This window comes from Vidua chalybeata, chromosome 30 (assembly GCF_026979565.1).
Source record: "Vidua chalybeata isolate OUT-0048 chromosome 30, bVidCha1 merged haplotype, whole genome shotgun sequence".
NCBI classification, from domain to species: Eukaryota; Metazoa; Chordata; class Aves; order Passeriformes; family Viduidae; genus Vidua; species Vidua chalybeata.
The window spans coordinates 3058130-3069623 of NC_071559.1; the positions used below are offsets into that span (position 1 = coordinate 3058130).

Consider the following 11494-nt stretch of genomic DNA (forward strand, 5'->3'; position numbering starts at 1 on the left):
TTATTTTGGTGTAAGAAATGGGTTTATTTGTGTGTGGGGGGGGGGTGGTATGGGGACCCCCACCCGCCATGTGCAAACGTCAAAGGGGACCCCAAAACCAGCCCAGGCCCCAGCACAGAGCTGGGGACTCTGGGGGCTGCCATGGAATTGGAAGGGCCTGGTTACATTCATGATGGGGGGAACCTCTAATTGTGCCCCCTGGAACCCCCCAAGAATGGGGAGTGCTGGAAGAGATGAGGGGGCACAGGTGTGATTTGGGGGTCACTGGGAGTCAGTGGAGTGGGAGGGCTTGGGGGGGCTGGGGAGAGTCAAGGGGGTGATTTGGGGGGCTTTGCAGGGGGGGCATGAGGGTCACCCATTGTGGAAGGGGCTGAGCTGAGACCCCCAAATCCACCTGGGGGGTTCACTGGGGTGATTTGGGGCAGGATTGAGTCCCCCAAAAACACAGGGATGGGGCAGGGATGGGTCTCCCAAACACATGGTGGAGGCCACGGCTGAGAACTCCCAAAAACCATTGATGGGGCAACAGTGGGGTATGTTTGAGAGGGAATTCAATTAGGGGAACCCCCCAAAGAGGCCCCAAAAGAGTGGAATTATGTAGGGGGGCAGGAGTGAACCCCCTAAAAACCACCTTGGGGGGGGGTCTCCACTGTTGTGGAAACACCCTAAAGTGCACTGGGAGGGCCTGGGGTGGGTCCAGGAGCACCAGAGGGTTTCAGGTTTTGGGGGGCCCCACGCGGGCCCCCCTTTATCCGCTCAGGGGGTGCAGGTCCACCTTGACCCTCTCGCCAGTGCTGAGCATCCCCACGGTGGGGAAGAGCCCCCCGGGGGGGACCCCAACCTCCCTGCGTCCCACGACCATCCCGTTCCGCGTGAAGAACACCTGGGAGTAAATAAATCAAGGGGGTCACCCCTAGATTGGGGGGGAGGTGGGGGAGACCCCACCTCCCAAAAAAAACAGGGGTAAAGGGGGGGCAGTAAGGCAGGGAAAGATGAGCCAGAAGCAGGGTGTAGGGGGATTTTTGGGGTGAGGGGAGGCTTTGAGGGGGTACAAACACATGGAGGGGGTTCAGGGACACACAGCAGAGTCACCCCAAAATATGAGGGGAGGGCGGGGAGACCCCAATCTCCAAAAAAGTGGGGGCAAAGGGGGTGACCCCAGGCTGAGTCACTGTAAAGTGAACCCAGTGGGGGTAGCGGGGGGGATTTCTGGGGTGATGGAGGGTGCAGGGGTGGGGCACAAATGCGTGTGGGGATCATAGACGAACGGGGGGTCACCCTAAAATATTAGGGGGGTGGGACACCCCCAACCATCCCAAAATCTGGGTGTTGGAGCCCCCAGACTTATTCAAAAGGATTCCCATGATGGATGGACAAAGGAGAATTTTGGGGTGAAAGAGGAGGTTTTGGGGAGTTGGAGGTTTTTTAGGGCACAGATTTTTTTTTGGCGGGGTGTCCCCACCCTTACCATGACCTTCCTGCCCTCCTGCTCCTGCTCCATGTCCTCCCCATCCTCTTCTTCCTCCTCCTCTTCCTCCTCCTCTTCCTCCTCCTCCTCCAGGTACATCACATTGCGCACCTTCACCTTTACCTCGGGGGGCTCCGAGGCGTCATCGCTGTCACCTAGGGTGGGGAAAAGGGTGAGGGACCCCCCCGAGAGCCCGGCCAGGCTTGGGGGGTCCCCAGCCCCGCCATACCTTCGCTGTCCCGGCCGTAGTCCCGAGGGAACATGATCCCACAGCCCATCACGTCTCCCTTGTAGCAGCGGGGGCCAAAGGGATCCCCGACCCCACTGCCGTGGAAGAGCTTTCCATCGTCTGGGGGGAGACCCCGAATTAGGGGAACCCCCCCCCACAGTTTGCGGGGGAAACCCCAAGATACCCTCCATGGGGGTGCACCCCAAAAAAAGAAAAGGGGGAGAAATGGGCACAGAAAGGGGTTCCAGGTGGAGAAAGAGGAGGAGGGGAAAAGGGAGAAGAGGACAGCTGGGGATGGGGGGTGCACAGAGGGATCCCCAAATCCTGTCATAAGGAGGACCCCTCCCATGGGGGTGCATCCCAGAAAAAGAAGAGAAAGAGGCCTGAGAAAGGTGGAAAGAAGAAAAGAGTGAAGGGGGTGAAAGGGAAAAGGGGGAGAAAAGAGATAAAAGGGTAGAAAAGGGAGAAGAAGAGGCCATAGGGACTCCCCCTGCCCCGAGGGGCTGGAAACCACCCCTCAGACCTCCCCATGGGAGTGCACCCCAAAAAAAGGGAGGAAACTGGGTTGGGAAAGGAAGAGGATGAAGAGGAAAAAGATGGAAGAAGGGAGAAGGGAGGAGGGAGGCCATAGGGACCCCTCAAATTAGGGGGGGACCCCCGAGGTCATCCAAAACCTCATTATAGGGGTGCAATCCAAAATAGGGAGGAAAAATGGGAAAGGGGTTTTCAGGGGGAGAAAGAGTAGGAGGAGGTCCCCCTATTGGGGTCCTGTGTTTGGCGGGTTCTGGCATTTGCAGGGGGGTCCCACTCACTTTGGGGTCCCCCCCACTCTTGGGGGACTCACCTGCATGATAGGCCACCGAGCCCCTGCTCCAGCCGGGGTGACGATTTTTGGGGTAATCCTGAGGGGGGGGGCACAGGGGAGGGAGGGAGGTGAGGGCAATGTGGGGGGCCCAGCCCCTCAAACTCATAGACCCCAATTTTTCCCCCTAAACCCTCATTTTTGACAGCCCCTGCAACTTTCAGCCCAGCTCCAGCCCGGTGGACAGGTCCAGCCCCCCCATACCCCAAATCTGAGCTCCCTCCCTTCCTTCCTTGGCCACTCCCAGCCCTGGAGGAGGCTCCAGCCCGCCTTTACTCCCTCTGTAACATCCGGACCCACATCCCCCCCACTTCCCTGCCCCCCCCCCAGCTCTGTAGGTGTCTCCCCCCCCCCGTACCCCAATTCCAAGCCCCCTGCGCACCTTCCTGGTCACGCCCAGGGCGATGTAGCACTTCTCACCCGGGTCCAGGATCTCCAGCTCGAAGTAGTGGCTGCGGGGGCTGAGCGGCCGCCGGGCCTGGGCCAGCCCCACATCCACGATGCTCTTCCCCTTCCCCACGTACTCCAACACCTGGAAGGGCACGGGGAGGGCTCAGACGGGGGGGAAAGGGGGCACCCCCCAACCCAGACCAGTCCCAGATCCGTGAAATTCATCCCCTTCCCCACCTAAAAACGGCACCTGGGAGGGTTTCAGAGGTCCCAGGGGGATTTGGGGGATCACAGGGGTTATGGGGGGGAGTCATAGAGGGTTGGGGGGGCAGGCACAGGGGATTTGAGGGGCACCCAAGAATCCCCAGACTCCTGATGTTGCTGCTGGGACCCCCTTTCCCCATCCCCTCTTTTCACCCTCCACAGGACTGGGGACCCCTCTTGTCCCATCCCCAAAACCGTCCTTACCCAAATTCCCAGAGCCCAATTTTTCTCACCCCATAACCTCAATTTCTGACCTCCCACCTCTGGGAGGGAGTCCAACCTCTTCCAACCCCACCCCCTGCCCCGCACTCTCATTCTGAGCTCCCTCGCCACTTCCCTGGGCCATCCCCAGGCCTGGGAGGGCTCCAGCCCCCCCTTTTCCCCCTCCCTGATGCCCCCAGACCCCCCGGGTTTCCGGGTGCTCACGGAGCCGTAGAGCCGCACGTCGTGGAGCCTTCCCCACTCCTCCTCCAGGCTGTCCACCAGCATCGCCCCTCCCTCATCCTCGGGGGGCCCGGGGGGGGGCAGATGCAGCCGAACCTCCTCGCCCAGCGAGTGCAGCCCCACGGCTGGGAATAGCCCCGGGGGTGACAGTGGCACCCCCAGACCCCCCACCTGCAATTGAGGGAGTCAAGGGGGCTGAGGGACAAGGGCACCCCCAGGCCCTCCATCTGGGACTTAGGGAAACACCAAAGTAGGAGGTAGGGGGGCTCTGGAGGCTTTGGGGTTTCAAAAGATTTGGGGGTCCCCCCATCCTCTGTCCATTCTTTGTGAAGAACAGCTGGGGGAAGGGTAGAAGGATCCTTGTTTAGGGGATGCCGGAAGGTTTGGGGGTGCCACGGTGAGTTTTGAGGGTGCTCTTGGGCAGGGTAGGGATCACCTCACCCTCTGGCCGTTCTTGGTGAAGAAAACCTGGGCTGGGGGGGCTCCAAACGAGCCCCTCTCGACGCCGCAGCCGATCCGGTCCCCGGAGCTGCACTTGGAGCCGAACTGGCGCCCTTTGGCCCGGCCACTGTAGAGCCTGGGGCACGGGGGGGGGGAGCCCGAAAACGGGGGGTTCAGAATGGGGGGGGGTGTCAGTAACAGGGGACCTCAAACCTGGAGCAGAGCCCAAATATCGTGACGGGCCCCAGTGCTTCGCAACAGCTCCCAGTCCTGCTGCTCCTCTGGCTGCCCCCAGTATCTGACACCGCCAAGGTCCCAACGCTCCCCGGTATCCTGACATCTCCAAGGTTCTAACGCTCCCTGAAATCCTGATATCCCCAAGGTCCCAACACTCCCCAGTATCCTGACATCTCCAAGGTTCTAACGCTCCCTGAAATCCTGATATCCCCAAGGTCCCAACACTCCCCAATATCCCGACATCCCCCTGCTATCCCGACAACCCTAATATCCCAAAGCATCTCATCCTTCGCCTCACATCCCGCCATCTCCTAACGTCATGAAATCCCTTAATATTATCCCAACACTTCTCCTCCAGCTATTGCGACATCGCCCACTGCCCGAACAATCCCCGCCCCCCTGACGCCGTCGCTATCGCGACACTCACTTTCCATCATCGGCGTGGTAGGCGACGGAGCCGGGCCCCCATCCCGGGGGGTGCTCGAGGCTGTGGCAGTGCGGGACCAGCCCCACGGCGATGGTGCCGCGGACCCCGCTGTCCACGATGGACACCTGGGCACGGGCCGGGGGGGGGGGGGGTCAGGGCTCCGTGCCCCCCGGACAGCCCGCGCCCCCCGCACCCCCGGCTCACCTCGAAGTAGTTGCTGTCGCGGGTCAGCGGCCGCGAGGCCACGTAACAGCCGACCTCGCCCGAGGGGCCGCGGTAGCTGCGGGGGATGGGGACGGGTTTGAGACAGCGCCCGGGGGCTGGGACTGCCCCCGACCCCCCGCCCCGGGGGCTGGGACAGCCCCCGACCCCCCGCCCCGGGGGCTGGGACTGCCCCCGACCCCCCGCCCCGGGGGCTGGGACTGCCCCCGACCCCCCGCCCCGGGGGCTGGGACTGCCCCCGACCCCCCCGCCCCCCCGCCCCGGGGGCTGGGACTGCCCCCGACCCCCCGCCCCGGGGGCTGGGACTGCCCCCGACCCCCCGACCCCCCGCCCCGGGGGCTGGGACTGCCCCCGACCCCCCGACCCCCCGCCCCGGGGGCTGAGACAGCCCCCGACCCCCCGCCCCGGGTACCCTCAGAGCCCTCCCAGGTCTGTGGGTGCCCCCTCCCACCCCCCCGGGTGTATCTCCCCCCCCCCCGCCCCCTGGGTCCCCTCGGTCCCTTTCCGTGGGTGCCCCCCGGAGCCCCCCAGCCCCCTTCTGCGCCCCCCCCCCCGGGGTACCTCAGGGTGTCCCCGTCCACCAGGATGTGCCGGGCGCGTTCCTGGCAGCGCAGGCCCCGGTCCCGGTCCCGGTCCCGGTCCCGGTCTCGATCCCGGCCCTCCCGCACCTCCCGGATCTCCCGGATCCGCCGGCGCCAGTTGAGGAACCTGAAGTGCAGGTTCAGGTCATCCATGGCGGGGGGGCTCCTGCGGGGAGGCAACGCTGGGACCCCCGAAAGAACGGGCGGAACCGACACATGCGAAACTGACACCCCGAATCAGACATGAGCCCCCAAAACCCGGGATCCCCCAAAATCGCCCCCCCAAACGCACACCTGGCACCCCAAACGCACACCTGACACCCCAAAATCGCCCCCCCAAACACACACCTGACACCCCAAACACACACCTGACACCCCAAAATCGCCCCCCCAAACACACCTGAACCCACAAAACTTCCCCCAGAAAACACCCGATGCTCCAAATCCTACCTGAAACCCTTAAACATACCTGACTCCCTAAAGCACACCTGAACTGTCAAAATCAATCCCCAAAACGCACCTGATTCTCCAAAACACACCTGAGCCCCCTAAACACACCTGACTCCCAAAAACACACATAATCCCCCAAAACTCATCAGGTCCTCCAAACACACCTGGACCCCCAAAACATATCTGAACCCAAAAAAATCCACCGGAGACCCCCCAACACTGTCCTCCCACTCACCTGAGACCCCCAAACCCACATCTGGCACACCCAAATCACACCTGAGATCCCCCAAAACTGCTCCTCAACACACCTGACCACCCGAACCCACACGTGACACACCCAAATCACATCTGCCAGCCCAAACCTGACCCCGAGTCCCCGCCCTGACAACCTCCCCCCACCAAGGTCCCCCCAAGCCGGGGGTCCCCCTTTCCCAGCACCCCCCAACGCCCCCATTCCCCCCGCACCCACCATGCGACCCCCCAGACCTCCCCACTTCCCCTCAGGACCCCCAAGTCCCTCCCGTATTCCCCAAAACTCCTGAGGAAGCCCCCCGATCTCGCCCAGAGCTCCCCCGGCCCCAGCGCCCCTCACCGGGGGTCCCGCCCCCTCCATGGGCCGCGCGCACATCCGGGCCCCGCTCCCTTCCACCTCCCTGTGCCCGCCCACTGGGCCCCGCGGACCAATCGCCACCCGCTGCGCCAAGACTGATGGGCCCCTCAGCCAATCGGAGGACGAAGAGTGCGGGAGGCGGAGCCTAACGGGGAAAGCGGGGAGTGTGCATCGAAGTCACGTGACGCTGGGAAATCGGGGCGAGCGGCGCAAGGGCGCCCCCTGGCGGACGGGGGAGAACTGGGGGGAACTGGGGGGGACTGGGGGGAACTGGGGGGACTGGGGAGGAACTGGGGGGGACTGGGAGGGACTGGGGGGAACTGGGGGGGACTGGGGGGAACTGGGGGGAATGCAGGAAACTGGGGAGACAGGTGGGAACTGGGAAAATTGGGAGGGTGGGGGGGGTTACTGGGAGGACTGGAGGATACTGGGGGCACTGAGGGGTTCAGCTTGGGGTCAAACCAGTGCTATGGTTGCACTGGAGACATGGCTGGATTGGGAGTCACTGGTTTGAACTGGGATTGCTCTGGAAGGGTTTCAGTGTCCCCCAGACCCAGGTTTGGGGGGCAGGGGGAGGAAGAGGACTTTACAAACACCTCTATTGGGTGGGTTTATTAGAAATTAATTAAGTAATTAATACACCCCCACCCCCATGACACCACACGGGGTCGGCCACAGGCCACACCTGGCCTGGTGTCCCCATGTCCCCTCTGCTGTGCCGTCGGGGAGGTGGCACTGTGACTCGTCACAGCCCAGCTGTTACCTGAGGGTGTACCAGTGTCCCCTCACCTTGTCATGGGGTGACACCGTGATCTGTCCCGGCTCAGTGTCACCTCGGGGTGTCTCCACCCAGAGCTCGTTGTGGGGGTGGCACTGGTAACAGCTCTGTGTCTCCACTGGGGCGTCCCGGTGTCACTGTCACCTACGTGTCATTATGGAGGTGACACTGTGACCTGTCACAGTTTAATATCACCAGTGGGGTGTCCCAGTGTCACTGTTACCCACAGCTCAGCCACAGGGGTGACACTGTGACCTGTTCTTGTCATGATCGGGGTGTCCCCGTGTTGTTGTCACCCACAGTCCATCGCGGGGTGGCACTGTGACCCCTCACTGTCCAGCGTCCCCATGGGGTGTCTCTGTCACTCACAGCTCAGCACAGGGGTTACACTGTGACCCCACCACTGCCTGGTGACCCCATGGGCTCTTCCTGTGTCCCTGACCCTGTCACATTCTGGTGTCTGTGGCGCTGTCCCAGCCAGCTGTTACTGTCCTTGTCCCTGTCAAATCCCAGTGTTCCATCAAGCTGTCCCTGTGTCCCTGGTGTCCCCAAAGAGCTGTTCTGGTGCTTGTGTCACTATGACATCCCAGTGTCTCCCTCCTTGTCACATCTTGGTGTCCCTGTTACACCTTGGTGTCCCCGTTGAGCTGGGGCTGTCCCTGCTGTCCCTGTCCCACCCCAGTGTCCCCATTCCTATCACACCCCAGCGTCCCCACCAAGCTGTCCTGGTGTCCCAGTCACATCCTGGTGTCCCCATCAAGGTGTCCTGATGTCCCTGTCCCACCCCAGCATCCCCATTACACCCCTATGTCCCTGTTAAGCTGTCCCAGTGCCTCTGTCCCTGTCCCATCCCAGTGTTCCCATCGAACTGTCCCAGTGTCCCTGTCACAGCCCGGTGTCCCCAAGAAGCTGTCCCAGTGTCCCTGTCCCACCCCGGTGTCCCCACCGAGCTGTCCCAGTGTCCCTGTCCCTGTCCCAGCCCTGTGTTCCTGTCACACCTTGGTGACCCCCTGACGCTGTCCCAGTGTTCCCATCACAGCCAGGTGTCGCTGCTGAGCTGTCCCAGTGTCGCCGTCGCAGTGTCCTTGTCACTCCCCAGTGTCCCCCTCGAGCAGCCCCTCGTCTCCCACCCTCAGCCCCTCGTCCCCACGGCTGGTGCCCAGGACGCCCCCGGCTGCCCCCAGCGCCACCAGCGCCGCCAGGGCCGCGGCCCCGAACACCCCTCGTGTCCCCGCGAGGTCCCCGGGCAGGGCCGGCAGAGCCAGCGCCACCCCCAGGCCCAGGGGCAGCCGCAGCCACCGCGCCCCTCCCGCCGCGTCCCCTCCGCGCTCCAGCCGGCGCCGCAGGAACGCCATGGCCGGGAAGTAAATCCCGCAGGAGAGCTGCAGCAGCAGCACGGCGAGGAAGTCGCCGGGGGGGTAGAGCGGCAGCGCCAGGAGCAGAAGGGCCAGCGCCAGGAGCAGGACGGAGGCAGGCAGGAGCCGCAGCGGCTGCAGCCGGAGCTTCCCGGTGACGCCGCGCCGGAACAGCGCCGAGCCCGCGGCACCAGCGGCCGTGAATCCCGAGAACGCGATTCCCAGCGGGATCCCGTGTGGCTCCGGGACAGGTGTCCAAAGGAAGGCAAAGATGAGGAGGATGCTCTCAACGAGGGCCTGCACCAGCCCCAGGAGCAGCGCCCGGGGGTCGGACGCGAGGCCCCGAAGGCCTTCCCCGCAGGCCTTCCCACAGGGCCGGCTCTTCCCATAGTTCTCATCCCAGTTTTTCCCAGCGAAGATCCCTGAGAGAGCCAGGAAGGGCACTGCCAGCAGAAACGGGGCCACGGGGCCCAGCGCCAGCCCCTCGGCCACCAGCTCAGCTAGCAGGCCAGCTGCCACGGCCAGGCCGCTGTTCCAGAGGGCCACGCGGGAAAAGGTGTCAGGAATCCACTCGGCTGGGAAGTCGTGGCGCTCCAGGTGCTCATGGATGTACCAGGACTCAAAGGCGGAGAAGAGCAGGGAGGTGCCGAGCCCCACGAGGAGCCGGGCAGCTGCCAGGGCCAGGAAATCCTGGGAGAGCAGCAGCAGGCAGGACACGGAGCACAGCCCCGAGGACAGCACACAGGACTTCTTCCGGCCGAGCCGATCCACAAAAACCCCGGAGACGAGGCCAAAGGCGACGTTGGAGGCGAAGCCGCAGGAGTAGAGGGCGGCGATCTGGCTGCGCAGGAAGCCCCGGCTCTGCAGCAGCTGGAACAGCAGCGGGCCCTGCAGCCAGTCCGCAGCCAGCGCCGGCAGGTAACCCAGCAGGAACTGCCGCTGGAAGGCGCGGAACGCGGGGTTGGAGGGCGAGGGGCGGCGCGGGGGCGGCTCCAGAGCCAGGCAGGTGAGGAGGAGGAGGGCGAGGGCAGAGCAGGGGAGCAGGAACATGGTGGGGAGGGGGCTCAGGAGGGCCTGGGGAAGGGAAAGAGGGGGATCAGCACTAGGAGGAACTGGGAGAGTCCAGAGGGACCACCCAGGTGCCCCAAATCCCCCAGACAGCCCATGGGTTCTGCAGGGACTCCCCACCCCACAGGGACCCCTGGGGGCTTACAGGGACCCCCAGCATCACTGATATGCCACACAGTCCCCGACAACTCCTCCACATGCCGCACCACCCCTCCCAAGCCCACCCAGACCCCACAGAACCCCCACAGACCCCAAACCCCCACCAGAGTTCCCCACAACCACCCACAGACCCCCATACCCCCCAACAGGCCCCCTCCACACGCTCCAGATCCTCTACGGGCCCCGCATAGGACCTCCATAGACTCCTCATAAGACCCTTATAGAACCCTCACACCCCCCACACAGGACCCTCGCACCCCAAATCCTCCTGAAGTCCCGCAAATTCCCCCTACAGCCCCACACAGCGCCCCCTCCACTCCCACAGCCCCCACTCTACCACTCATAGACACCCCCGACCCCAGAGTTGCCCCGTAGGACCCCTCCAGACACCTCTCAGACCCTCCGAAGCCCCCCCCCACCCCTTCCGGTAACCCCCGGCTCCCTCAGAGCCCCCCCCATACCCCCGGTCCCCGGCGCCGTCGCAGCTGCCCCGCGGCGCCTCCGCGGAGCCACTTCCGCTTCCGGTCCTATGGGCGCCGCCATGTTTGCCCGTGTCACGTGACACAGGGCACACACTCCCGGCCCCCCCCCCCTCACGGACCCCCCCCCCCCCCCCAAAGGTGTCCACGAGGACCCCCAGAGACGCCACGCGGACTTGTGGAGACACCCCCGAAAGGGACCCCAGACAACGACAATGCGCGGGGGATTGTGGAGACGACCCCCCCCCCAAGTGCCCCCCAGAGTTGCGGCATCCCCACCCCGCGCCCCGGGAGGTCTGTGGGGACCCCCGCCCTCCGAGGGCTCGTGCGAGGACCCTCGAGCAAAGCCCCCCGAAACCCCCTGGGCAAACCCCCCTGGTGACCCACCCCCCGCTGCCCCCCGGTGCCCCCCGGTGCCCCCCGGTGCCCCCCTTTCCGAGGCTCGTTAAAGGGGGGCTGCCCTGAGCGCCCCTCACTCACCGCCGCCCCCGGGGGTCGCTGCCGCCGCGCGGGGGGGGGGGCCGGGCCCCCCTCACCTGGCGCTCGGGTGGGGCCGGGGGGGGCCGCGGCGCGGGGAGGGGCAGCACCGGTGACACGGGGGGGGACAGCGCGGGGGGCGGCACCGGGGACAGGCAGGGGGGGCGCAAAAGGGGGAGCAGCAGGGAGGGGGGCGACAGGGCGGAGGGTGGCACTGGGGGCAGCAGGGAGGGGGGCGACAGGGCACGGGGGGGCACTGGGGGCAGCAGGGAGGGGGGTAGCACTGGGGACAGGGGGGTGGGAGGCACCAGGCGGGGTGGCAGGAGAGGTGACAGGGCGGGGGGCAGCAGGGCGGGGGGCAGCACGGGGGGCAGCACTGGGGGGGTAAGCAGAAGGGGCAGGGCGGGGAGCAGCAGGGGGGGAGGTGACAGCGGGGGTGACACCGCGGGGAGGTTCCCCCGCGCCGGCGGGACCGGGGTCGCGGCCAGCCCAGCCCCATGTCCGAGCCGCCCCGCCCCCCCCCCCCCCGGGGATTTACCGGGCAAAGCGGCTG

The 11494-nt window shown here is 65.1% G+C and overlaps 2 protein-coding genes across 3 annotated transcripts; both read right to left on the reverse strand.

Moving 5' to 3' along the window:
* Position 1: 1 nt before the first annotated feature.
* SPRYD3 (SPRY domain containing 3) lies at positions 2 to 6656 on the reverse strand. The gene is made up of 11 exons (XM_053967335.1): positions 6608 to 6656; positions 5546 to 5731; positions 4967 to 5042; positions 4763 to 4887; positions 4099 to 4234; positions 3640 to 3828; positions 2942 to 3091; positions 2542 to 2599; positions 1698 to 1817; positions 1469 to 1623; positions 2 to 883 (listed from the first exon to the last, which is right to left on the reverse strand). Exons 2-11 carry the CDS (start codon positions 5716 to 5718, stop codon positions 749 to 751), a joined length of 1317 nt encoding a protein of 438 aa, XP_053823310.1. The 5' UTR covers positions 5719 to 5731; positions 6608 to 6656; the 3' UTR covers positions 2 to 748.
* Positions 6657 to 7222: 566 nt separating this feature from the next.
* MFSD5 (major facilitator superfamily domain containing 5) lies at positions 7223 to 11182 on the reverse strand. 2 transcript variants are annotated; one of them, XM_053967365.1, is made up of 3 exons: positions 10945 to 11182; positions 10447 to 10512; positions 7223 to 9832 (listed from the first exon to the last, which is right to left on the reverse strand). In XM_053967365.1, exon 3 carries the CDS (start codon positions 9806 to 9808, stop codon positions 8492 to 8494), a length of 1317 nt encoding a protein of 438 aa, XP_053823340.1. In that variant the 5' UTR covers positions 9809 to 9832; positions 10447 to 10512; positions 10945 to 11182; the 3' UTR covers positions 7223 to 8491. The 2 variants fall into 2 exon arrangements, with proteins under 2 accessions (XP_053823340.1, XP_053823342.1); XM_053967367.1 differs by lacking the exon at positions 10447 to 10512 and having other exon boundaries at positions 10945 to 10967.
* Positions 11183 to 11494: the final 312 nt, after the last annotated feature.